Raw genomic sequence first — 26,098 nt, forward strand, 5'->3', positions numbered from 1 at the left:
AGCTGAAATTTGTAAAAGTTTCCCTCCCCTTGGCACTATTCCTTCCTTTACAAAACCTCAGTCATCACCCACTTCTCAATAAAAACATGTGCAAATTACTATTGCCCTTTGTATATGTTGTGATCTCCAAAATCCATGCTCATCTTTCATATAACTTTTTTTTTTAACAGGATCTGGGCTTCACTGGCTGTGCCAGCATTTCTTGCCCATCCCTAGTTGCCCTTGAGAAGGTGGTGGTGAGCTGCCTTCTTGAACCTTCTTGTAGTGTAGGTACACCCACAATGCTGTTAGAAAGGGAGCTCCAGGATTTTGACCCAGCAACAGTGAAGGAACGGCCATATATTTCCAACTCAGGATGGTGAGTGACTTGGAGGGGAACTTCCAAGTGGTAGTGTTCCCATCTATCTGCTGCCCTTGTCCTTCTAGATGGTAGAGGTTGAGGGTTTGGAAGGTGCTGTCGATAGAGCCTTGGTGAGTTCCTGCAGTGCATCTTGTAGATGGTACACATTGCTGCTACTGTGCGTCGGTGGTGGAGGGAGTGAATGTTTGTGGATGGAGTGCGAATCAAGCGGCTGCTTTGTCCTGGACGGTGTCCAGCTTCTTCAGTGTTGTTGGAGCTGCACTCATCCGGGCAAGTGGACAGTATTCAATCAAACTTCTGACTTGTGCCTTGTAGATGGCAGACAGGTTTTGGCGAGTCAGGAGGTGAGTCACTCGCTGCAGAATTCCCAGCCTCTGACCTGCTCTTGCATCCAGTTTTAAATCTCTGATCAGGTTTTGGTTCCTAGTTCAGCACCAAAATGGTCCTAACTAGTCTCAAATGGTAACCTCCAGCACCAAGACCTCGGTCCCTTCCTCACCCTACATAATTTCTCCACAGCCTTTAACGTGGTCAACCACACCATAATTGGCCAATATTGTCTAGCTCAGTGGAAATGGCTTCACCTAGTTTCACTCTTGCCTGTTTGGTTGTAGCCAGGATACCTCCAACAATGGCCTGATCCTTCTTTACCCCAGCTCTAATCCCCAGAACTCCTATTACTCTGTCCTCCTGTATTCCTCATGTCTTTAGTCTCACCATTGCTGTCACTGCACTCTGGAATTCACACCTTAAACCTCTCAGCCTTTTCACCCCCTCAACTTCTTTAAGACCATCCTTAAAAATCACTGCTTTGACCATTCTCCTTAACATCTCCTCCTTTGGTATATCATCCATAATTCCCTGCCACTGTTAAGCATTGTGTGCAGCTTTTGTGCCACTGCATTTCAAGACACTGACTAGCATCAAATTCACAGAATTATTACAGCACAGAAGCCATTTGGGCCTGTTGTGTCCGGCTGGCTCTCTGAATGAGCAATTTACCTAGTCCCCTGTCTTCTCCCCATTGCCCTGCACAATCTTCCTTTTCAGATAATATTCCAATTCCCTTCTGAATGCCTCAATTGAATCTTCCTCCACCATACTCAGTGCATCCCAGATCCTAACCACCTGCTGTGTGAAAATGTTTTCCCTCATGTCTCCAATGCTTCTTTTGCCAATTACCTGAAATCTGTGCCCTCTGGTTCTCGATCCTTCCACCAATAGGAACGTTTTTTTCCCTATCTACGCTGTCCAGACCCCTCATGATTTTGAACCCCTCTATCAAATCTCCTCACAATCTTATCCAAGGAAAACAGTCCCAACTTCTCCAATCTATCTATGTAACTGAAGTTCCTTATCCCTGGAACCATTCTCTTTTTTGCACCGTCTAATGCCTTCACATCCTTCCTAAAGTGTGGTGACCAGAACTGGATACAATACTCCAGTTGTTACCTGTGTTTTATACCAGCTTAGCATAACCACCTTGCTCTTGTACTTTATGCCCCTATTAATAAACCCCAGGATACTTTATGCTTTGTCACCTGCTCTCTCAACCTGTCCTGCCACCTTCAATGATTTATGCACATATACACCCAGGTTCCTCTGCTCCTGCACACCCTTTAGAATTTCACTCTTTATTTTATATTGTTCTTCCTACCAAAATGAATCACTTCACACTTCTCTACATTGAATTTCAACTACCACCCCTGGGCTGCCCATTCCACCAACTTGTCTGACTTTTTGAAGTTCTACACAATTCACAATTGCTTCCAACGTACATATCATCTGTAAACTTTGAAACTGTATCCTGCACTCAAGGTCTAGGTCATTAATATGTATCGGAAAAAGCAAGGGTCCCAATACCAACCCCTGGGGAACTCCACTACCAACCTTCCTCCAGTCCGAAAAACATTCATTAGTCACTACTGTTTCCTGTCACTCAGCCAATTCCGTATCCACGTTGCTACTATCCCTTTTATTCCATGACCTCAAACTTTGCTTACAAGTCTGTTGTGTGGCACTTTATCAACTGCCGTTTGGAAGTCCATGTATACCTATCAACAGCATTACCCTCGTCAACCCCCTCTGTTACCTCATCAAAAAACTCCAGCAAGTTAGTTAAATGTGATTTGCTATTAACAAATCCATGATGGTTTTCCTTAATTCCCAAATGATTGTTTCAAGAAGCTTCTAGAATTGCATTTTGTTTTTGTTGTGTCTGTTATTTCCAATTCCTCTTCATCTGAATAATATGAATTGAGCTGAAACACAGCAAACACTTCAGCTACATTCCTGTTCTCAGATTTCTTTCTTCCTTAGAATCAAACACAATGGTTCAGTGGGTAAATGTGGGGATGTATCAATGCACGGGCACAGAGCATGAAGGCCTCCACAGTCGGATCACTAAAACTGGCCTCAGCACCTCTGTGGGGGTGCAGGAGGGGATGGGGGTGAACTCTGTCAGTGTACTTGCTCCTCATCTCACAACTACTGCTGAAAACTGAGTGTGTGCAGACAGGCTAGGAGTGGATTTGACTGTGGATCCCTGTGATGAAATAGGCTGGGAACATCAGGGGGGAACTGGTAAGGGCAGATTGGAACTGATTGGATCATATAGCAGGAAGTTAGAACTTTCAAGGAGGGGAAGAAGTTAGGAGGAAAAAAATACCACAACAGTGACAAGATACTTTGAACAGAATCGTTTGGGGAAGACAAGAGACTGGGTAGCTTTGTACCCACAAATATGAAACAAGCCTCAAATACAGGGCAGGAATTATGCATCTCATCTTTCTAGTCCTCACGTCTAACTATTTAAATAACAAGTATCAGAGTCACAAACTGTGTTTAACTGGAATCTGTTTTTAATAACTTGATGAACTTTTGAGAAACTGAGAGCTCCATTGTGCACAAGAAACAACGATTGCCCGCAGGGTCACATTTACTTTTGTCAGTGAATAACACCACTACAGAAATTACAATAGCTTGCTCATGAATAGGGTACACTCCAGATCCTAGGACCACATGGATCGACGTGACAATGGATTCTAGCAAGGTTGCTGGAAGTCCTCAATCTTCCTCACTTTTCCCATCCTTTGCCTCCAGGTTGCTGTGGCAGTTTGAGTCCGACAAGCTGCGCCACTTCATGGGGTGACCGCTCTCCCTTGGTGTGGTACTCCTGATGCAGAGCTAGGTGCTGCCGGACACTCTGCAGCAGGCACAAGTAGGTGGAGGCCTGGTGATACAGTTCATGATGGGCACGGCACAGCTTCTCACTGGTAACCTGGAGCAAGCCAGAGTGAGCAGCTGCTTAATAATATTGTTAAGAAAATTCTTGCCACAAACCCATTGCTGCAAATTTCATCCCACATAATCAGCAAAATAGAGCTCGTCGTTTGCAGTAAGAGTTCCCACCAACAGGACAAGCCTGTCTATCAAACCAACTTCAGAAATACCTGGCACTAAAAGAAAGGCTGACCAGACCTATAACTGACCAGGCCTGTAACTGACCAGGTCTGTAACTGACCAGACCAGGGTGCAGGATTTAAAGGGACAGCTAGTTATACCTTTAGCAGCAAATTACTTCCCAGCATAGAGTCCAGATAATATTCGGAATAATGTTACCAGCCATTTTATACACCTGTGGAGCACCTTGGCACCTGTCTGAATCTGCTGCAGCTCCTTCAAACTGCAGAACCCAGTGCTGGGTATTTTGCATCTTTTTGGATTAAAAATCTGAACTAGGGGTGGTGGGGGATTGAGTGGTGAGGGTGGGGTGTGGGAGGCGGTGTGGGTGGGGGTTGAGGGTGGTGGGGTGAGGGTGATGGGGGTGTGAGTGAGGGGACTGGGTGGTGAGACTGAGGGTGATGTGGGTGGTGGGACTGAGGGTGGTGGGATGAGAGCGGGTGGGGGGTTGAGGGTGGTTGGGATGGGGGGAGTGGGGATGTGGGTGGTGGGGGTAGGAGTAGGGGGAGTGAGGGTGGTTCGGATGGGATTGTGGGTGGTAGGACAGGTCTCTCCTGAACAAGACCCTAAGACCCTACCATTCAGCCCCTCAATGCTGTTCCACATTTTCATCATGGCTGATTGGAACATGGCTGAGGCTCTGTTTCACCATTTGAGCTGCAGACAACTTGAGAAATTTTTGTTGGGTGAGGTCATCAATCTCAGTCTTGAAAGCTGCAAATGACCTCCAGCCCCAACAGCCTTCTAGGGGGAGAGAGTTCCAGATTTCCATGTGTGTGAAGATTTGCTTCCTGACATCACCCCTGAATGGCCTGGCTCTACTTGTAAGGCCTGGCCCATTGTTCTGGATTCCTCCCACCAGAGTAAATCGTGTCTCTGTTGACCCTATCAAATCCTTTAATCATCATAAACCCCTCGAATAGATCACCCCTTAATCTTTCAATCTCAAGGCAATGCAAGCTTAATCTGGCATTCCTCCCAGGCCAATATATCCCTCCTGAGGCACTGTGGGGAAAGAGATGGGTTTTAAGAAGCATCCTAAAGGAGGAAAACAAGCTAAAGAGGTGGAGAGTTTTAGCGAGGCAATTCCAGAGCTTGGGACCCAGGCAGCTGAAGGAACAGCTGCCAATGGTGAAGCAATTAAAATTAGAAGAGTATAAATATCTCAGAGGGTTGTGGTGCTAGAGGAGGTTACAGGGATAGGGAGGGCTGAGGGCTGACGGCTGAGGGCATGGAAGGATTTGAAACAAAAGGAGAAGTTTAAAATCAAATTTTTGATTGGTTTAAATTGAAGTCAATGTCGGTCCGGGAGCAGAGGGGTGATGGGTTAATGGGACTTGATGAGAGTTAGGGCATGGGCAGCAGAGCTTTGGATGGCCTCAAGTTTACAGATGATAGAATGGACGAGACTAGTCAGGAGTGTATTAGGATTTTCAAGTCTGCAGGTAACAAGGGCAAAAATGAAGGTTCCAGCTGAGGTTGAGCGGAGACGGGGACAAAATCGGGCAATGTTCTGAAAGTGAAAATGGGTGTTCTTAATGATGGTGTGGATATGAGGTCAGAAGCTCATCTCAGTGTCAAATATGACACCAAGGTTACAAACAGTTTGGTTTAGTGCAAAATATTTACCATGGAGAGGGGAGTCGGTGGCGAGGGAGCAGACAGGGACTGAAGACAATAGCTTTGATCTTCTCAATATTTAATTGCAGGAAATTTCTGCTCATCCAATACTGGATGTCAGATAAGTGGTGTGATGACTTAGAGACTGTGGAGGGTTGAGGGAGGTGGTGGTGAGGTAGAGCTAGGAGCGCTCAGCCTATGTATGGAAACTACTTTCAGATGGTGTGGCTGAGAGGGGCAGAATGTAGATGAGAAATGGGAGAGCCAAGCATAATCCTTGGGGGACACCAGAAGTAATGGTGCTGGAGTGGAAAGAGAAGCCATTGCAGGTGATACTCTGGATATGACTAGATAGATAAGAACGGAACCAGGTGACAGCAGTCCCTCTCTGCTGGATGACAGTGGAGAGTCAAAGGCTGCAGACAGGTCAAGGATAAGAGAGTTTACCTTTGTCACAGTCACATGGGATGTCATTTGTGAATTTGATAAGAGCTATTTGGTACTGTGAGTGGGGCAGTAACTTGTCTGGAGGAATTCAAACAGATTCTGGGCTAGATGGGAAGTGACAACGCATTCAAGGATTTTGGGGGAAAAAAGGATGGTTGGAGATGGGGTAGCAGTTTACAAGGATGGTGGGGTCAAAGATTGTGTTTTTTTTGAGCAGGGGGTGATGATATCAGATTTAAAGGAGGGAGGAAAGTCATCAGTTTGGTGGGTCACATGGGCAAGATGAGCCCAGAGGAGGTGTGAGGGGTACAGGAGAGAAGCTAGAGAAAGCAGTGAGTTCAGGGCTAGGGCTGGGATGAGCATTAAAGAAAGTTTGGCCACACAGGCTACTGGAAGGGATACATGGCAGAGGCAGCCGATCGGGTCCTTGCAATCTTAGTGACAAAGAACTCCGGGAGCTCCTCACATTCGCTGTTGGAGATGAGGGTTGAGGGGACAAGGGGTTAAGAACAGGGTATGCAGAGGAGAAATGGAAATCGGTAATTCTGTTTTCAATCTAGGCTGATTCTGTAATAATAATCAGTTTCACAGCCCCGGATAGTTTATGGATTCCCCAAGGATTATCCTTGGCTCTCCCATTTCTCATCTACATTCTGCCCCTCTCAGCCACACCATCTGAAAATAGTTTCCATACATAGGCTGACCACTCCCAGCTCTACCTCACCACCACCTCCCTCGACCCTCCACAGTCTCTAAGTTTATGCGGGAGACAAATAGTGAGTTGATAAGGCGGGTTCGAGTTTAAATCACTGGGGAGAAGGGAGTGAAACTCAGACTAGCCGGGGGATGGGGGAAGTGGTCAGGCTGAGGCCGGGGTCAGTAGGAGGGAGGGGATCAGTCTGGGGGGAGGATCAGTCTGTGTGGGTGGGGGGTGGGGGGGAATCAGTCTGTGTTGAGGGGGGGTCAGTCTGTGTGGGGGGGATCAGTCTGTGTGGGGGGCTCAGTCTGTGTGGGGGGAGGGGATCAGTCTGTGGTGGGGGTCAGTCTGTTGGGGGGATCAGTCTGGGGAGGGTGGGGTCAGTCTGTGAGGGGGGGGTCAGTCTGGGGGGTGGGGTCTGAGGGTCATCTCTCTGCTCCGATTGGCTGCTACAAACAACCAATCCAAAGCCCTCCCGCCATTTGGTGGAAGGAGAATATTCGCCGCCCCGGGTTTTAATTTGATTTATTTTCACCTGGTTTCTCCGGAATTGCTCCATTATATATTTATAGGCGGCGGAGTCTCGGTAACCTTGACCGGGAGCCGTGCTCAGGCTCCTCAATTCTTTACAAATTCCCCTCAGCAACCGGAGCGGCGGCGGCGCCATCGCGACAGACAGTCCGAGAAATCAATCCCCGAGAAATCAACCCCCGAGCGACAGCCAGGCCGAGAAATCAATCCCCGAGAAATCAACCCCCAAGAAATTAATCCTCGAGAAATCAATCCTCGAGAAATCAACCCACGAGCGACAGCCAGGCCGAGAAATCAATCCCCGAGCGACAGCCAGGCCTAGAAATCAACCCACGTGCGAAAGCCAGGCCGAGAAATCAACCTCCGAGAAATCAAACACCAAGCGACAGCCAAGTCGACAAATCAAACCCCGAGAAATCAACCCCCCACCCCGCCCCCGAGCGACAGCAAGCCCGAGAAATCAAACCCCGAGCGACAGCAAAACCAATCGATCGCCGATCCGATACACCGCCACCTCTAGCCGCAGGATGGCGCTGCAGAGGTCAGAAACCCCGCCCGCAAAGACCTTTGACCCCCTGAGGTCGCCCCCCCCCACCCACCCCATCTCTTCAACCCCAAAACCCTCCCCATTCCTTTAGCCCGTGAAATTCCCCAATTTGGCAGCAACACTGGTGCGGTGGATAGTTCTGGAATCCGCATTATAGGAAGGATGTGATTGCAGAAGAGAGAGTGCAGAGGAGATTTACCAGGATGTTACCTGGACAGGAGTGTTTTAGTTATGAAGAAAGATTGGATATTCTGGGGTTATTTTCCTTGGAGCAGAGGTGATTGGGGGAGGACATGATTGAGGTGTATAAAATTATCAGGGGTATAGATAGGGTAGACAGGAAGCAACTTTTCCCCTTGGTGCAGGGATCAGTAACCAGGGGGCATAGATTTAAGGTAAGGGGCAGGAGGTTTAGAGGGGATGTGAGGCAGAATGTTTTCACCCAGAGGGTGGTGGGAATCTGGAACCCTCTGCCTGAAAGGCAGAAATCCTCATAACATTTAAGAAGTATTTAGATACTCACTTGTGTGGCCATGGTCTCCAGGGCAATGGGCCAAGCGCTGGAAAATGGGATTAGTGCAGTCAGATCTTTGTTGGCCGGCACAGGCACAATGGACCGAACGGCCTCTCTCTGTGCTGTGAAGTGATGAGTATTCTTAGGTTTAATTTCACATTTCTAAATATTGAGTCTTTCTTTATGGAAATCACTCCATTTTCTATTAACTATATCAATGCTTCTTATTTAGTATAATCCACACCAAATTTAGCATTTTATCAGTTTAACATTTCCACGAGATTTTTTCACTGAATTGAACTGTGATTGAGATTGTTGTTGAGATAATGTCTGAATTCCCCTGCTGTTCTGGCCAATAATTAACCCTCAAAGTCAGAATCTGGTAATTTATCACTTTACTACTTGTGGGAGCTTGCTTTGTGCAAATTTACTGTGCCTTTCTCACATTACAACAGTAATTATATGTCAAAAGTTTAGTTGGCTATAAAGCAATTTGAGACTTTCAATTTATAAAAATCTCCTCAAAATTTACTAATTTGGCTTTGCCGCTGCACCTCTCCCTCAATTTTCCTGTTTACTACCATAAGATCACTATATAAATACATGGTGGTGATGGGGTGTGAGCACTCAGTTAAGTGTGCAGCAACCTGGCTGTACACTTGCAATGCTGCTGCTGTTCAGTTCAGTTCCATTTAGCTATCCATTGGCTGTAATGGGAGTTACACAAAACGTTGGAACAAAATGTTATACAGCGAATAGGAACAGGAATAGGCCATTTAAAACTTCAAGTCTGCTCCATCATTCAAGATCATGGCTGATCTGATATTGGCCTCAACTCCACTTTCCTGCCTGTTCCCCCTAACCCTCGACTTCCTGTACTTCAAAAATCTATCTCAGCCGTGAATGTATTCAATGATCCAGAAGATCATCTCTCATTCTTCTGAACGCCAATGAATATAGGCTCAAATTGCTCAACCATTCCTTATAAGGCAACACCTCAACCCAGGAACAGCTTCGTGAACCTTCTCTGAGCTGCTTCCAATGCAAGTATATCCCTCCTAAATTAGGAGACCAAAACTGTACATACTACTCTATGTGCAGTCTCACCAATGCCCTATGCACTTGTAACAAGTCTTCCCTACTTTTATATTCCTTTCTCCCTTGCAATAAAGGCCAACATTCCATTGTTTTCCCAATTACTTCCTGCACCCGCAATGTAACATTGTGATTCATGTACAAGGACACCCAGGTCCCTCTTTAGTACAGCGTTCTGCAATCTCTCCCAATTAACATTTTTTTAACCAAGTGGATAACCTCACATCTTCCCACATCATCTTACATCTGGAAAATTTTCTGCCCACTCACTTAACCTATCTATTTTCCTTTGCAGAGTTTTTGTATCCTTCTCACAGCTCGGTTGGCTGAATGACAGGAAATAGAGAGCAGTGATGAAGATTTTATAGAATTGGAATAAGGCAAATAATGGGGTCCCCCAGGAGTTGGTATTGGGACCCCTGCTTTTCTGAATCTATATTAATAACCCACTTTGGCGTGCAGGGCACAATTTCAAAATTTTGCAGATGGCACAAAGCTTGGAAGTATTATGGCCTTTGAGGGAGATGGAGATAGACTTCATCAGTATAATGAACATCTAGGAAATGAAATTTAATGCAGAGAAATTTGAAGAGGTACATTTTGGGAGGAAGAGGTAAAGTAAAATTCTAAAGGAGTGCAGGAAGAGTGACCTGGGGTTATATGCACAAATCATTGAAGGTGGCAGTGTAGGTTGAGAAAGCAGTTTTAAAGGCATACAGAATTAAGGGTTTTATAAATAGAGACACAAATATAGGCATAGACAAGGTTATGGTGAACCTTTGTAAAACCCTAGTTCCGCGTCAGGTGGAACATTGTGTCCAATTCTGGGCACATTTTAGGGAGGATGTGAAGGCATTAGAAAGGGTGCAGCAAAGATTTACATGCATGGAATGAGGGACTTCAGTTATGAGGTCGGATTAGAGATGTTCTCCTTAGAGAAGATTTGGTCAAGGTGTTCAAAATTATGAAGTGTCTGAACAAAGTCGATGGGGAGAAGCCGTACCCATTGGTGGAAGGGCCCAGGACCTGAGGACACTAATTTATCGTGATTGGCAAAGAACCAAAGTCGACATAAGGAATAAAGCTTTTACATAACGAGTGGTTAGGTTCTGGAATGCACTGGCTGAGTGTGTGTTAGACTCTGATTCAATCATAGCTTTCAAAAGGGAATTGGATAATTATCTGAAGAGAAAAAACATTTGCAGGGTTATGGGGTAAAGGTGGGGGACTGGGACTAGCCGAGTTGCTCTTGCAGAGAGCCAGCCTGAATAAGATGGACTGTAACCATTCCATAATTCTAACTTGCTTTCCCAGCTATCTTTGTATCATCAGCCAATTTGGCTACAATACTCAGTCCCTTCATCCAGGTTGTTAATATAGATTATAAATACTGAGGCCGCAGCACTGATCCCTGTGGCACTCCACTAGTTAGTGTCAACCTGAAAATGACCCATTTATCCACTTCCTGTTTTGTTAGTTAATCAATTCTCTATGCATGTTAATATTAATACCCTTAACACCATGAGTTCTTATTGGTTGCATTCTTACCAATCCCATGGGGCGTTCTTGATAGCTGGGCTGGAAGAATTTCACAGAAATTGGATGAGTCAGCGTGTTCCCTCTAGGCCATCTTCCCAGAGGCGGGTCACCAGCTGCAGAGGCTACCCATCTATGCAATGGGTAACCAATCTCTATAATTAAATGCCTATTTATGGGCTGATGCAGGGATCCTCCAACTCACCAAGGCTCCTTGGACAGCACCTTCCAAACCCATGACCGCTACCATCTAGATTGTCTAATGTACAGCCTGCGGGTGAAGCCCCTCTATGCAGCCGCGAAACTAGTTTTCGAATTCCATCCAAACAATGGGTGAGGGTGAATTTCAATGAAAGATTCTGCATGGAGCTGGTTTTCCCACTCACAGGCTCTTTCTCTTCCTCATTTGCTGCTGATTGGAGGAGCGATGAACAGTGGTGTTGGTGAGGGTGGCGGGGCCGAGGGGAGCAAGGGTATGGTAGAACTGAAGCTCGTGGAGGCAGACAATGGCGGGGCTCGAGATGGGGAGTCAAGTACGTCGGGCCTGGGGAGGGTGAAGTCACGTTGGGGCTGGGGAGGAGGTAGTTCCATGGTATGTGGGAGTGAGAGACTGTATCTGAGAGTGTGTGTGTGTGTGTGTGGGGGAGTGAGAGTGTCCGCCTTACCCCCAGTCTCAGATTTCTCACCTCCACACACCAACACATACACACACAGGCACTCATAGTGGGTGAGGGTGAGTGAGTGAGCACCATGAGACTGGGAATGAGCCAGACACACACACTGACCCTCACACTCTGGTCATTTTTATTAATTACTCTTTTTCAACTTAACAATTTATTGCTATGACATTGCTTTATTTTTGCTCAGCAATTGTTTCTTTACTGAAAACCTCAACATTTTATTGGGATTTCCGTTTATTATTGTCAAACTTTTATCTTTTCAAAATCTGCTCACCAGCCCCAAGTGAGAAAAAAGGCAAATGTAGCTCTCTGAGCGAAAAGCCTGACCCAGAAGGACAAGGGCAGCAGACACATGGGACCATCACCACCTGCATGACTAAGTCACTCACCATCCTGACTTGAAAGTATATCGTCGTTCCTTCACTGTCCCTGGGTCAAAATCCTGGAACTCCCTCCCTACCGGCACTGTGGGTGTACCTACACCACATGGGCTGCAGCGGTTCAAGGTGGCAGCTCACCACCACCTTCTCAAGGGCAATTAGGGATGGGCAATAAATGCTGGCCTAGCCAGTGACTGTCCATTATTTCTTAAAAGTGCATAAGATTCTATCCATCTTGTGCAGTAACCTTTTATGTGGCTCCTTATCAAATGCCTTTTGGGAATCCAAATACACTACATTTTGGAACAACAAAAATATTCAGCCTCCTGAATGAACAAAGGATTCCACAGTTAGCAACTTCATTTCTTATCCTGATTCGAACTAAACCAGTAGCAATCCATACCACACAAACACGCGGGGAGTCTGATTGTGTTCTCACCATTTTTGTTTTATTTTAAAAACAGTGCTTTATTACTGTTAGGAAGGGATTCCCCTTCCTTCGAGTTTATAAAAGCCAGCAACAAGATCAATAATTTATACATGGGAAGTAATACAAAAGGAATAATAGTCCATGTCCTATCTACTTAACATTCATGATTATATCTAATTATAACCCAATGAATACTGCTCGGTGATGAAGCTACTATACGATATATCATACCTTCCAGGGAAACGTTCACAAAACAAGGCAGATCAGGGTCAGGACAGTGTTAATGGTAGTTTTCTAGGAAGATTAAATACCATCTGCGCATGGTTTTTTTAATTCTCTTTAGTGTTTTCTCCTATTTTATTCCCTTTCCAATGCCTGCACAACAGCACAATTTCTAATTTCCCCACTCTCTGCTCCTTTCCTCTCCAAGCTGGGAGGTTAGGTCCTCTCCCTGGCTGGTGGTGAGCAAGAATCTGTTATGGAAGTTTGGAATTTCTCTGATATTTTGGGGGAAGGGCATGTGGGAAGTGATCATGTAGAGTGAACTGTCTTTACAAGTAAATGGAAAGAAATAAATGGTGTTTTTAAAAAGGCTGAACATTTAAATGATTCAAGTATCAGCATCAGCCATGCCACTGTGGTAATGTTTCCTAGTCACTAACACCCAAGTGTGAGAGCTCCTATTCCAGTCGGGACGCAGCCACAAGCTGTGCATGGGTACTGTCTGAAAAAAACACACACACACACACACACACACACCTCCCCCCCAACCCCCCACACACAAACACAAAACAAAGAAAATAAAACTCGTCAGTCCCATAGAACCTGACCTGATGGACGGGGCTGTTGGACATTTATCCACACAGCGAGCTGTTCACTGAACACAACCAGTTCCTGCTAGAAGCAAGACCATTTTTATCCAAAAAGAGAACTCTAATCTGAAATTGTTCCCTCCAAAGATTCTGATTATTCTACAGCTGTTATGAGACTCTTACAAAGCCAAAAAAATTCAAGAGAATAATTGCTGCGAGAACATTACCAATGGGTTATTTGGCAGTCAGTGGAGTAGAGTGCAGCTGTAGTGCTAAGTTACTAAAACGTCCGCTGGTATAATATAAAAGTGAATCTAAGTAAAAGAATGTGATTTGTAGTCATAGGAATGAAAGTGATCATTGAACCTGGTGTGACGCAGAACAACACCTCCCACTAATACAAGCCGCCGGTGGCTTCTAAGTTTTCCTTCCTCTATATTAACATTTTACATGCGAGACTACACTAACAGGAGCACTACCAGGAGATGCCATCAAGCGCCACGCCTAGTTCCCAATTTAAACTCCTTCCTCTGTGATGAAACGTTTCTGTGAATGTTTCCCCATTACAATGACAACTAAAATATTTTATATACAAAAAAACATAATTGTCATACAGCGACAAACCACGCTTTGGCTTGCAAAACAATATCATAATTTAAGGGCGGCAGTGTGGTATCTACGACTAGTGTCCCTTTTTCTTTAAACAGCTTACTAAGTCGGTGCAGTACACACCATCTTGCTGGATACTGCATGATCAGAAGCTCTGGCAGCAACTGCACTTGTCCTAAACATGAAAGTGCACTTCTCTTTCAATCCACGTCTCCCAGTGCAGAGATATAAATGGGCTTTGAAAACAGAGAGCAGTGCCCCAGGAACACCGGTGCAGAATAGAAAGGTCTGGGCCAGCCCTGAGCTCGCACAAAATAAACTATTAGCTTCAGCTTGAACTACAGTCTCAAGGAGTGAATTTAGCTCTCTCATACCTGCTCAACTTTGAACTTTAAAAAAAATTAACATATCTGATATGGCATCATGAATGCCTCTAAAATATTTGCCAACATAGTGCGGAATTCATGCCTTCTTACAAGATGTAACTGGGTGACTGGCTATCCTCCCAAATCTTTGTTGGGGGCAACCTTTCAACTAATAAGCTACCTATCTGTCCCTCCCTCCAATTCACACCTTCATTTTACACCTGATAGTCAGGGCCAGGCCACATGGACCATTTTCTGTGCAGCATCTCCATTGCTGATTTTGTTACTCACCAAAAACAGAGGCAAACGAAATAAAAGCTACAAACAAAAAAGCAACTAAAATCTGCAGTAATGATTAGGGTTAACAAAATGGTTGAATTATAAAGTCACCAGTTTTCAAATTGTAAGCCTGCTGAATGTAAGGATGTCAAGCCAATCAGAGCACATTCTAGGTTACATTAAAAAACATAGGGATACAAATGAATTGGATAATATAATGCACACACTAATGCTAGGATTGATGCAATTAAAATATGCATGCAATTAGTGCCAACACTTTTGGACTGTATTTCATAATGGTGCTAACTGAAAGTGAAGTATAAAAGCAGTCCCATTTACACCAGGAGGGTTTCTGCATTTGGATTTCCTCTGTAAATCTACAGGGATCCTAATGCATTTAATCAATTCTTTAAAAGCAAATTTGCTCAGATGAATGTAGATCATTGGGGGGGGCGGGGGGAACGTGGTCAGAGTCTGGAACGTATCATTAAAAGGAAAAAAAACAAGTTCATGACGCATTCACTTTGCAGTTTGATTGTAATTCTTTTTGGTTCTTGCTGTTTAGTCAGGTGTAAATAGGCACCATTTAGGCTAACCAACTCTGGAAATGGTGAACAGTTGGAAGCTGCTGCTCTCCTCACTCCAAAAACAAAGCACAACGCAAACTGGCTCCATCAACTTGCACACAGGACAATTTCCATCCCCCAGCCCCTCCCCATTCTGCACAGACCCACCTTAAGTGGTGAAATTCTGCATTCCCAGAGTCTCCGGGAATCTTGGTAATTACAATCCTTTTGTTGCTGCCGTTCCACACATGCAGTACCTGGGACCAGCTTCCAATGGGCACCCAATTTCACTTTTGGCTTTCACTAACTTGTTTTTGTGACTAATATTTTTTAGTTTCTTCTGATTCTCTTTTGTCGGATGAAGCTGATTTCATAAATGTCACTACACACACAAAGAAATGCACTTTTATACCACAGTTAAAAACTGTTTGCACAATCTTTGGAACAAAAAAAATGAAGGCAGAAACATAAGGAAAAAAAATACATGTTTAGAAGAACGTAATGAGGTATAAAAAAGTAGGTCTCTCTCTCTCTCTCGTGTAATGATTTCCTCGCTTTCTTGTGTATTTTTTTTCGTGTTGAGTTGCTATAAAGTTCCACTACTTGTAATATTGCAACACCCAGGCCTTGGGAAGGGACTGTTCCCACTGCAGGAGTTCACATCACTTTTAGTAGGGAGCGAAACGGCTGTATCCACCTCGGTATAAACTAGCCTGGAAAAGGAAAAGAACAGTAAGTGAAGCAGAGTAAATGTCAACAAATTCTTTTTCTTCTGAAGTCTCTGACTGTGGCTCACCTGAGACCCATGCGTTAGAGAGGTATTGGCAGTAGGAACCCACTGAGATTTTAACCTGTCCTTAACCAAGCCCAGGGATGCTGGGGCTGATTGTGAGCTCTCTCCAAATAGAATCAACTAATGGAACACAGACTATAGATTTAACCTCAGCAACTCACCGACTACTTTGGGAAGTTACTGAATTCACATCTCTCTAGTAGATTAGGGAATTAATTTTGCCTATTTTGTACAAAATTGAATAGGCTAAAATAATTTGGTAGGTTTGATAGTTTTTTTTAAGGGAAGATAAAAATTGTTTAGTTGGGAAATGGACTTTGTCTTGGTTAAAAATGAGTTGTATGTGGTCATGATATTAAAAGGACTTAGGTCCCAGAAGTTAATATTTATCAGTATTCCATGTAATCACTTCTTCTGCAATGTCTAATTCTGGATATCTGACAGCTCTGATCTCAGAGCTAATGGAATTGAAGTATTGGTGAATTCTGTCACCATCTAAGGCATTAATAAATGCAGTGAATAGCTGAGGCCCAACACATTAGTGGAACACCATCTAGCCAATTAGAGAACCTGCCTAGTATCCCGAATCTGTTCCTACCGCTAAGCCAATTTCCTAACCATATCAGTAATCGCCTTCAATTTCAGGAGCTTCAACTTTAGCTAACAGTCTCTGAAGAGGAACTTTATCAAATGCCTTCTGAGGGCCATATAAATAATATCCATTGATAATCCTCTGTCCACTACTTCAGGCACCTCTTCAAAAAATTGAATTGGATTTGTCAGACATGACCTACCCTATCATATCCACGTTGACTCCCACTGATCAGCTGAAAGTTTTCAAAATGTTTGGTCACCCTATCCTTAATTAATTAAATACTACAGTAAATTCCCAACAGACATCAGACTAGCTAACTGGTCTATAATTCCCTAGTTTCACTCTCAACTTTCAGTAGCGGACTCAGATGTGCAATTTTCCAACCTAACGGAACAGTTCCAGAATTGACAGAATTAGGACATCTGCAATCTTTTCAACTACTTCCTTTAAAACCTTGGATGGAAATTACCTAGTCCTGGGGATTTGTCACTCTAACGTGACAATCATCGAAGCTGCACGTAGTTCAGTATGGCTGCCTTTGCCAGCTGTGTTAACTTTCCTCCTCTTGTGAAGGCACTGGCTTGTGCTCAGTTGCAGTTTAAGTGTTTCTGTCTCCCAGCAACTCTGAGTTAGTGCCCCAGAAACTCCCATCTTTATCCTTCTGCCCCGAACTTCAGGTTTTGTTTTATTTTTAAAAATATGAAGTTGAGTAGAACTTAAAAACATTTTGAGAAAATTGAATTGGAAATGTGAAGCCATTTGTACATCTTGAACTAGCAGACACAGCGCACCTGCTAATCTTCACTTTTACAGTTTAATTTTAAAAAAATGTTTATAAACTCTTTGCTGACTTACCCACTCACCCAGCTCAGAGATACTCTTTTAAACAATTCCAACTTATGTTCAAAACACAGCTTACATCGTTCTCACTTCTGTCTGCTCTGGCGACTGTTTCAACTGGTGATGACACTATTGTGGGTTAACAAGCCCTGAAAATGATGTACACTGAACGCATGAAAAAACAAGCAGTGTAAATTCTCACTGCTACATGGCGCAAGACCCATACCAAAAAGTTGTTCTCATTGCTCACTGTTTGGTTGGTGTGTAGGGGCAGAGAGAGGTTTGAAAAAAGTGCTCCAAAACTAGATGTCAACTACCAACTGCAGGCTTGGTTTTGTTGGCATAGAGAGGGCTACTAGGGAGGAACTAGTAAGATGCAGAACTTAACAGCCCGCACATCAACTTGCAAGTTTTTCTACATCTGGCCTCAGCATACTGGGCTTGGGGAAGGGCACAATGATCCCACTCCTCATCATGAACCAGTGCCTGTGTTAGGAAATGTGCATGTTGGTTGTGGTGCCTTTCACGATTGAATAGCCTGACGATATTCACTGTCTAGGGTCATGTGTCACCAGCCATTAGAGGGTGACAACTGCCTGTAGTAGCCTGTAGACAACATACCTTCAGGACTAGAAGGGAGAGAAACTATTGTTTCATCTACCTACACAAAAAGGAGAAACCTTGCAAATTGTTCTATGCAGAAAGACTAACTGTGCACAACAACTAAGAGGGGTGAATGCAGTGCTGAGTTACCAAAGATACAAATTAAAACTGTAATGACCTCTGCAGTAATGCAGTTTAAAGGGTCTTCTCAATTTCCTGACTTGAGTGTTGCAGTTTGAAAAGATTTGCTGATCGAAGGGTTGGGCAGATGCTGACAGGTAACTTCCTCCTGAGCTTTTGTCCCAATGTCCAGGAAGCACCTCCATTCAGGCTGCTGATGCTAAGAAAAATCACAGGAGAAACTACAAATAGGAGCCTTGCATTTCCCAGCCTGTGCCATGATGCTCCAGGTGCACAACATACTGCATCACCAGCCCTGTCGACTCTGTCCTGTCAGCTTGAGGGACTTTAAATGTAGTTTAATAAAAGAATCAATAAAGAGCTGATGGGCAGGCCTGTATAAAGTTTTCGGATCTGCCCTGCTTATTTAGAGGGTGGGTGGGAGCGGAGTGGAGAGAACCTGAAGTAAACACTTTGTTCCAGGCCACCTCATCAATCAGGAGCACGGAGATCGAATTGAATCTTGAGGTGATGCATTAACCCATCAGAAACGAATCAATCACTTTAATTGAACTTAGTGCCTCTGCGTATGTTCAAGAGATTTGTTGGTCAGATAGCCCCACATGGACATCAACCATACAGTTGGCGAAATTAAAACATTTCTCAAGTTCCCTGATAACACTAACAGGGTGTGTGTCTGGAGACAGATTCAATTAAGGAGGATGGATGGAGCCCAGGCAGCAGTCACATCAAATTTGAATGATTTCATACACTGATGGTCTATCAATTTCCTGTTCCCAGAGAATTCCAGACCAACAGCAGAAAGGTGTTGCTTTTATTAATCTAACAGCAACAATAATTTATTCAGCCTCGTCAATTAAGTTTTTAACAAAACTTTAATTTTACTTTGAATTCTCTAAGTCTGCATATCTTTGCCTGCCATGCACAACTGGGCTGCTCTATGTCCTAAAGTCACAAGACATGTATAAGCCACCCAAAAACAATCACCCTGAAAGGAATCAACTTCATAATTCAACATAGCGCTGAGCCACACAGGCCACAAGATTCCAGGCTCAATTCCCAGCCTATTTGGTGTTTCCCCCCACCCCTTTTCTTTCCCCTGTTCCATCTCCCTGTCCTGAAAATTAATTTAATATTTGGGTCCCAGATAGGGAATGTGTCAGATATTAACCTGATAAGAACAGACACTACATTTGGTGTTGGCTGATCGCAATCAAGAGGCAGCAATTAAGCTGTCACAATTGGTTCAGTGCCACTGGGCTAGGATAGGGAAGGGGAGGGAGTGTGGTGTAGGAAATCAGCAAGGGCTCTTGACCCTGATTGTTATCTAGTGTTCCCTAGAGGAGTGTGTATCTTGGTTATCATGAGGGCAGAATCAGGCTCTGATGTGATCCCCACTCCATATTCAACTAATCTGCTGACACTCACCATCTAAGCTGATGCAGAGAATAACAATTTGGAAAAGAAATCAGAAATATGTTACGTGGGGAAAGTGCAGCGAGGGAAGCTACATTCGCAGCATATTAGTGTATCAAAGTGCTGTGCCACCAGCATCTCAAGTACTGCACCAGATTACCTAGGGTATGGTAGCTTAGTGATTTGCTGTTTGTGGTATATTAAAACAATTTAGACTTGAATGTAGGAGGGTTGATCAGTTCACGGATGACATGAAAATTGGTGGGGTGGTAAATAAGTGAGGAGGATAACCTTAGATTACAGGAGGATGTAGATGGGCTGATCAGTGGCAAATGGAATTTAGTCTGGGTAAGTGAGAGGTGATGCACTTGGGCAAGACAAACAAGGTACGGGAATACACGATGAATGGTAGGACCCTGGGAAGCACTGAGGATCATAGGGACCTTGGTGTGCATGTCCACCGGTCCCTTAAGGTAGCAGGACAGGTAGATAATGTGGTTCAGGTGGCACATGGGATACTTGCCTTTATTAGTCGAGGCATAGAATATAAGAGCAGGGAGGTTATGCTGGAACTGTATAAAACGCTGGTTAGGCTACAGCTAGAGTATTGCATGCAGTTCTGGAATCCGCATTATAGGAAGGATGTGATACAGAGGAGATTTACCAGGATGTTGCCTGGGCTGGAGAGTTTTAGTTAAGAGGAGAGATTGGATAGACTGGGGTATTATCTTCCTTGGAGCAGAGGGGATTGAGGGGGGACATGATTGAGATGTATAAAATTGAGGGGCATAGATAGGGTAAACAGGAAGGAACTTTTCCCCTTGGCGGAGGGATCAATAACCGGGGGCATAGATTTAAGGTAAGGGGCAGGAGGTTTAGAGGGGATGTGAGGAAGAATTTTTTCACCTAGAGGATGATGGGAATCTGGAACTCACTGACTGAAAGGGTGGTAGAGGCAGAAACCCTCATAACATTTAAAAAGTATTTGGATGTGCACTTGCAATGCCATGGCATACAAGGCTATGGGCCTAGTGCTGGAAAATGGGATTAGAATAGTTAGATACTTGTGTGACCGGCGCAGACTCGATAGGCTGAAGGGCCTTTTTCTGTGCTGTCAACCTCTATGACTCTGTGATGATTATGGTACAGGCTACCGAGTCAGAGGTAGAGTTCAGATCTCACCATAGCAAACTGTGAAACTGAATTCACTGTTTTGGCTGGCTGCAGGAAAGCTGCTGATTGTTGTGAACGCTGGTCTGGCCCATGCGAGATTCCTGTCCCACACCATCATTCTATGAGATGTGAGCCTCCAAGCTTTGCTTCCCACAATCCCATATTCTGCCTCTTTTGCATCTTTTCTATTTCCTATTTTTACAGCTTCTGCAACATTATTTAACTTTCATGCTTCAGTTCCTTAAGGTGACACAACTTTATTTGCAGAATAGTTTAATTGGATTATCATATCTCAATTACACATGGCCAATTTATGAACAGTTCCTCGGATCCTACAGCACCTGGTACAGCTCCAACGGGAACCACCAGCCTTCAAGCCACAGCTTTTCGCAGCTGCCTCAATGAGTGAGGTCTTGAACATGGTCTATTTGGACTCCATGTCCTTGACTTCACCCGGGATACACGAGAAATTCTTCTGGAGGTGAGAGCTGAAACCATTTTGCACAGAAATGTCCACCAGACAGTCCCAGGTGACCCTCACAGCACGTTTGGGCCTCCTGTGACTGTACGGTCCACGCCCTATGCGCAAAATCCAACTCACCACCAAGTGATCAGTTGACAGTTCCTCCCCTCTCTTCACCAGTGTGTCCAGAAAATATGGCTTTTGGTCCAATGATACAACTATAAAGTCGGTCATCGACCTTCAACCCAAGGTAATCTAGTAGCAGGTGTACTTATGAGCATCCTTGTATTCGAACATGGTGTTTGTTATGGACAATACATGACTAGCACAGGAAGTCCAATAACAACTCACCACTCGGGTTCAGATCGGGAAGGCCGTTCCTCCCAACCACCCCTCTCCAGGTATCCCCATCGTTCCCCACATGAGCGTTGTAATCCCCCAGTAAAACGAGAGTTGGTGGATGGCACCCTATTGAGTACCAATCCTAGTGTCTCTAAGACGGCCGAGTACTCCGAACTAAGTGCAAATAACAAAGTTTTCCTCTGAGACCTGAAGCCTCATTGAGGCGACCCGCTCGTCTTCTGGGGCAAACTACAACTGTGTGGCACCCAACTGGGGTCTTGTGGGTATCCTCATACCCACCCCGGGCCACTCTGGAGTAGGAGAGAGACCACCCTCGATCGAGAAGTTTGGTTCCAGAGCCAACGCTATGTGTGAATGTAAGACCAACTACATCTATTTGGTACCTCACCACCTCCTCCGGCTCCTTCCCCGCCAATGAGGTGACATTCCATGTCCCAAGAGTCAGTTTCCATTGCCAAGGTTCAGTGTGTCTTGATCTCTCCCGCTCTTGCTCACTGCCACTGCACCTAACCCCCACCCTTTGCCTTGTGGGTGGTGGATCCACAAGGCGGCTCCACGAAGCCATTTCAGGCTGAGTCTGGCTGGGTTACATGGGTGGCCTGGCCACAGGCGCTCACAGGTGAACCCCACCCACAGGCCTGGCTCCAGGGGTGGGTCCAGGTATCCCTGTTCCGGGTGAGGTTCTCAGTGTTATTTCTAGAACTATCATGGGATCTTTGGTGGATCGCTCCTTGTCTGGAACCCCACCGTGGACCGGTTCACTGAGGTTCACCTACCTCCAGATGACACAGGTCCAAGCTTCATTGGAACACATAAAACAAGGTTACAATGCTTGGGGGAGTGGGGGGTGCCTTATGTGCAAGAGACACAAATTATATGTTTCAATCTTTCCAATCTGGTTTCTGGCCCCATGTAACAGCGCTGAAATTGCCCTAATCACGGTCACAACTGATGTCCTCTGTGACTGTGACCATGATGTGTTATCTCATCTCGACCTCTGCAGATTATATTAGGGCTATTCACAATATCCTCCTCCAATGCCCCTCTCTATTGTCCAGGTCAGTGGGAATGCTCTCCATAATAAGACTGCCTATTTCCCCCTTTGTCATTTCACCCTTCTCTGCACCTGCCTCAGTCCATCTGCTGCTGAAAACGTCACCCATGCTATCAACATCTTGAAACTTGACTATTCACAGCTCTCTTAGCCAAGATCCCGTCCTCTACACTCTATAAACTTCACTTCATTCAAAACCTCCGCTGCATATACGTTATTGTGCACCAGGTCCCATTGATCTGTCATCTCTAGACTCACCGACTTATATTGGTTTTCAGTCCAACACCTCATCCTGGTGTTTAAAACCTTTCTTGACCTTGGCTTTCATTCAGTTCTACATCCCTCTAGATCTCACCATTCCTCCAATTCTCGCCACTTGTTCTATACCCCCCCCCACTTCTCTTTGCCCCATCGGTGGCTATGGTTTCAACCATCCAGGCCCCATGCTCTGGAATTCCCTCCTACTGTCCACCTTACTCTTCTTCTTAAAACCACTTCTTTTACTAAGCTTTTGATCACCTGCTTAATATCTCTTTCTTTGGCTTGATGCCCATTTGGTGCACTGTACCTTCTGTGAAGTTCCCTACATGTTTTTCTACATTAAAAATGATAAATTAAATTTGTTGCAATTTTAAAAATTAGATAATAGAATTTACTTACCACAGCGCTAACTCCATAGGTGGGAGCAGGAGCAAGTGTGTGATAGGGGTCTGCAGTGTAAACACGACCATAGCTGAAAAAAAAAACATTTGAAATATCAAAGCAGAAATAAAATGAAATCAATGCATCACTTCAGGTACAAGGAAAGTTATTGGAGACATATTTACATTCATTGTACAATGGCAATCAGGCGTTATCCTCCCAATTCTGCCACTTAAGTCATGTGCGCCATGTGCATTCTACACAATTAATCTAAAAAATGGATAGCTAGACAACTTAGCAAGGAACTCCGCCCCCCCAACAAAAGAGTCTGTGGAAACAACAGTGAGGGCTCTTACTATGTGAAGGCTTTAAAGAATGATACAACTCTATCTTTCTTTACATATCAAATGCCCACATACCACTGAAAAGTGAGCCAGTATGAACTTACTAAGAATGGAAGGTCCACTAGCCCTAGATTAATGCCTGTGATCAGCAGTGACCTGCTAAACCGTAAATCATCTTTGACAGACAGGTCTAAACAATGGTGGTTTGTAAAGGTATGCGAGCTACTTCAAGTAGTTGCTTTATAGATACTTTCAACCAAGACTCATTTGAAATGTACCCAGGAAGTCACAGTTGAACTCAGAATATCTCTTGACCAAACTGGAAGATTTTTTACCTACGAGGTGGCAATGCTGAAGAATGCATTGCATCATTCACTCAGGCAGTGTCTGTACAGAGGTGGCTTTTCCAACAATTATAGAGAATCACCTTCATTTTGGAGTGCATATGCAGATAACAAAAAACTTCCACAGTCAAGACTGTTTTCCAGCTCAAGAATCAGAAGTAGCAAATAAAAGGTTTCAACAGAGGAAAGAAAATCCAAGATAAAAATGTTGTTAACTTTTATAGTTACACCAAATCAGGGCAGGACATTTCACCATCAGTGCCTGCAACTCATTCAGTTTTAGCTTAAACCAATTTGGCATGATATATTTTTCCACTCTAGACATTTGAGCCACACGAATGGAGATAGTTAAACACCATCTTACAAGTAGAAAACACCAAAAAAAAAAGCAAATAGGATTTTGGATTTTATTCATGAAGGTGTGCACATTGAATACAAAGACAAAGAAGTGATGTTGAATATTTTGTTTGATTATGTTTCTGTGAAGCACTTGAATATGGTAGATTTCTCCACATTAAACACACTATATAAATGTAAGTTGATGTTGAATTTGTGAGAGACATTGATTAGGCTACAGTTAGTGCTTTGAATGCATTTCTGGGCACCTCAATATAGAAAGAATAGAATCACTGAAAGGATATAGTGGAGACTAAATAAAGCATCTAGAATAAAGTTTTCAAAAAATTACAGCTCTCTCCACCAGAATAAAGATGGTTAAGTGGGGATTTTAGCATAAAAGGTTTTGAGAGGATAAATAGTGAAAGATTATTTTGTCTGGTAATCAGTAACTTTTGACATTACCTTCCAAACCCCTGACTTCTACCATCTAGAAGGACAAGGGCAGCAGATAGATGGGAACACCACCACCTGGAAGTTCCCCTCCAAGCCACACACCATCCTGACTTGGGAAGGTATCGCCATTCCTTCACTGTCGCTGGGTCAAAATCCTGGAATTCCCTCCCTAACAGCACTATGGGTGTACCTACACCACATGAGCTGCAGCGGTTCAAGGTGGAGGCTCATTACTACCAACTCAAGGGCAATTAGCAATTGGCAACAAATGCTGGCCTAGCCAGAGACGTCCAAATCCTGTGAAAAGGTTAAAAAAAAAATCAAGAGGCAATAGCTCAGGAATATTGCCTGGGATGAAACATTTAAGTTATGAAGAGAGGTTGGATAGACTTGGGTTGTTTTTGTTGGAGCAGAGAAGACTGAGGGGCGACCTGATCGAGGTGTATAAGATTATGAGGGGCATGGGCATCCTGGATAGGGAGCAGCTGTTCCCCTTAGTTGAAGGGTCAGTCACAAGGGGACATAATTTCAAGGCGAGGGGCAGGAGGTTTAGGGGGGGATGTGAAGAAAATTTTTTTTACCCAGAGGGTGGTGACGGTCTGGAATGCGCTGCCTGGGAGGGTGGTGGAGGCGGGTTGCCTCACATCCTTTAAAAAGTACCTGGATGAGCACTTGGCACAGCATAACGTTCAAGGCTATGGGCCAAGTGCTGGTAAATGGGATTAGGTAGATAGGTCAGGTGTTTTTCACGTGTTGGTGCAGACTCGGTGGGCCGAAGGGTCTCTTCTGCACTGAGATTCTGTGAATATCATGACAACAAGGGGTGTTAAAAGGATTTTTCCCCCACAGAGGGTTATTGAACATAGAATATAGTATTATAAGGCATTATTAAGGCAGAGTCCATGAAGTCATTTAAAAGGAAATTGGATAAGTGTTTGAAAACAAAAAGTACATAAAAGACTTGGGGATAGATCTCCAGTTAACATTTTAGCATTGGCACAGCAGCCTGGGGCTGAATGGCCTTCTTTTGTGTTGCTATTTATATTATTCCAGGAGAGATATCTCTGAAGGACCAGGCTTAAATCACGAGGAATAATTGTAAGATCAAATTACTTTACACAAATGTAAAGGCCAAGAAGTGATGGGAAAGCTTCCTTTTAAAACAGCCCCTGTAAGGTCCAAACCATGTCAAAAAGGTGATCAGAGAAGGATCCTTGTCTCCTAGAAAAATACTTATGGAATTTGTAGCATATAATCTACTTGCAAGTGTTGCTTTTGAGAAATGTCTTCAGAAAGCCAATGTCCAGGATAATGGAAATGATCAAGCTCCAGAGGACCATAAAACAGCATGATTAAAAAACTCTCTTTTGCCATTGCCTAGGGGCTGTCCCATTGCTGCTGCAGCTAATAATCAATCTCTGCAGTTATGGTGTCTTCCAAGAAATCCTAACAGGTTCGTCCCTTGATTTTCACCTCATAGTAGACTGCATTAGCAATGTGAAGAGTTCTTCTATGTATATCACAATCTCCTCCCAAATAGTGCAAAAATCAGGACAGAAGCCCCAGTGAGGCAGTAGGGAAAAGTTAATATTGGAGTGTTGCGG

At 44.2% G+C, this 26,098-nt stretch overlaps 2 protein-coding genes and 1 pseudogene across 9 annotated transcripts in view; all 3 read right to left on the bottom strand.

Moving 5' to 3' along the window:
- Positions 1-3,200: 3,200 nt before the first annotated feature.
- On the bottom strand, positions 3,201-7,362 carry fmc1 (formation of mitochondrial complex V assembly factor 1 homolog). The gene is made up of 2 exons (XM_041177977.1): positions 7,123-7,362; positions 3,201-3,641 (listed from the first exon to the last, which is right to left on the bottom strand). The coding sequence occupies exons 1-2, from the start codon at positions 7,252-7,254 to the stop codon at positions 3,438-3,440; spliced, it is 336 nt and encodes a 111-aa protein (XP_041033911.1). The 5' UTR covers positions 7,255-7,362; the 3' UTR covers positions 3,201-3,437.
- Positions 7,363-12,297: 4,935 nt separating this feature from the next.
- Positions 12,298-26,098, bottom strand: part of LOC121271737 (RNA binding protein fox-1 homolog 1-like) — a 312,146-nt gene continuing 298,345 nt past the window's right edge. For 7 of the 8 annotated variants that reach the window (XM_041177947.1, XM_041177944.1, XM_041177945.1 and 4 more), the window contains 2 exons: positions 23,033-23,105; positions 12,298-15,644 (listed from right to left, as the gene is read on the bottom strand). In XM_041177947.1, the coding sequence (XP_041033881.1) occupies positions 15,600-15,644; positions 23,033-23,105 (118 nt within the window). In that variant the 3' untranslated portion in view covers positions 12,298-15,599. Of the gene's footprint in view, positions 15,645-23,032; positions 23,106-26,098 lie in introns of those variants that run through there. The other variant, XR_005941752.1, reaches the window with a different exon arrangement.
- Positions 18,970-19,125, bottom strand: LOC121271850 (annotated as a pseudogene).

Source organism: Carcharodon carcharias, chromosome 31, assembly GCF_017639515.1.
Source record: "Carcharodon carcharias isolate sCarCar2 chromosome 31, sCarCar2.pri, whole genome shotgun sequence".
Lineage (NCBI taxonomy): Eukaryota > Metazoa > Chordata > Chondrichthyes > Lamniformes > Lamnidae > Carcharodon > Carcharodon carcharias.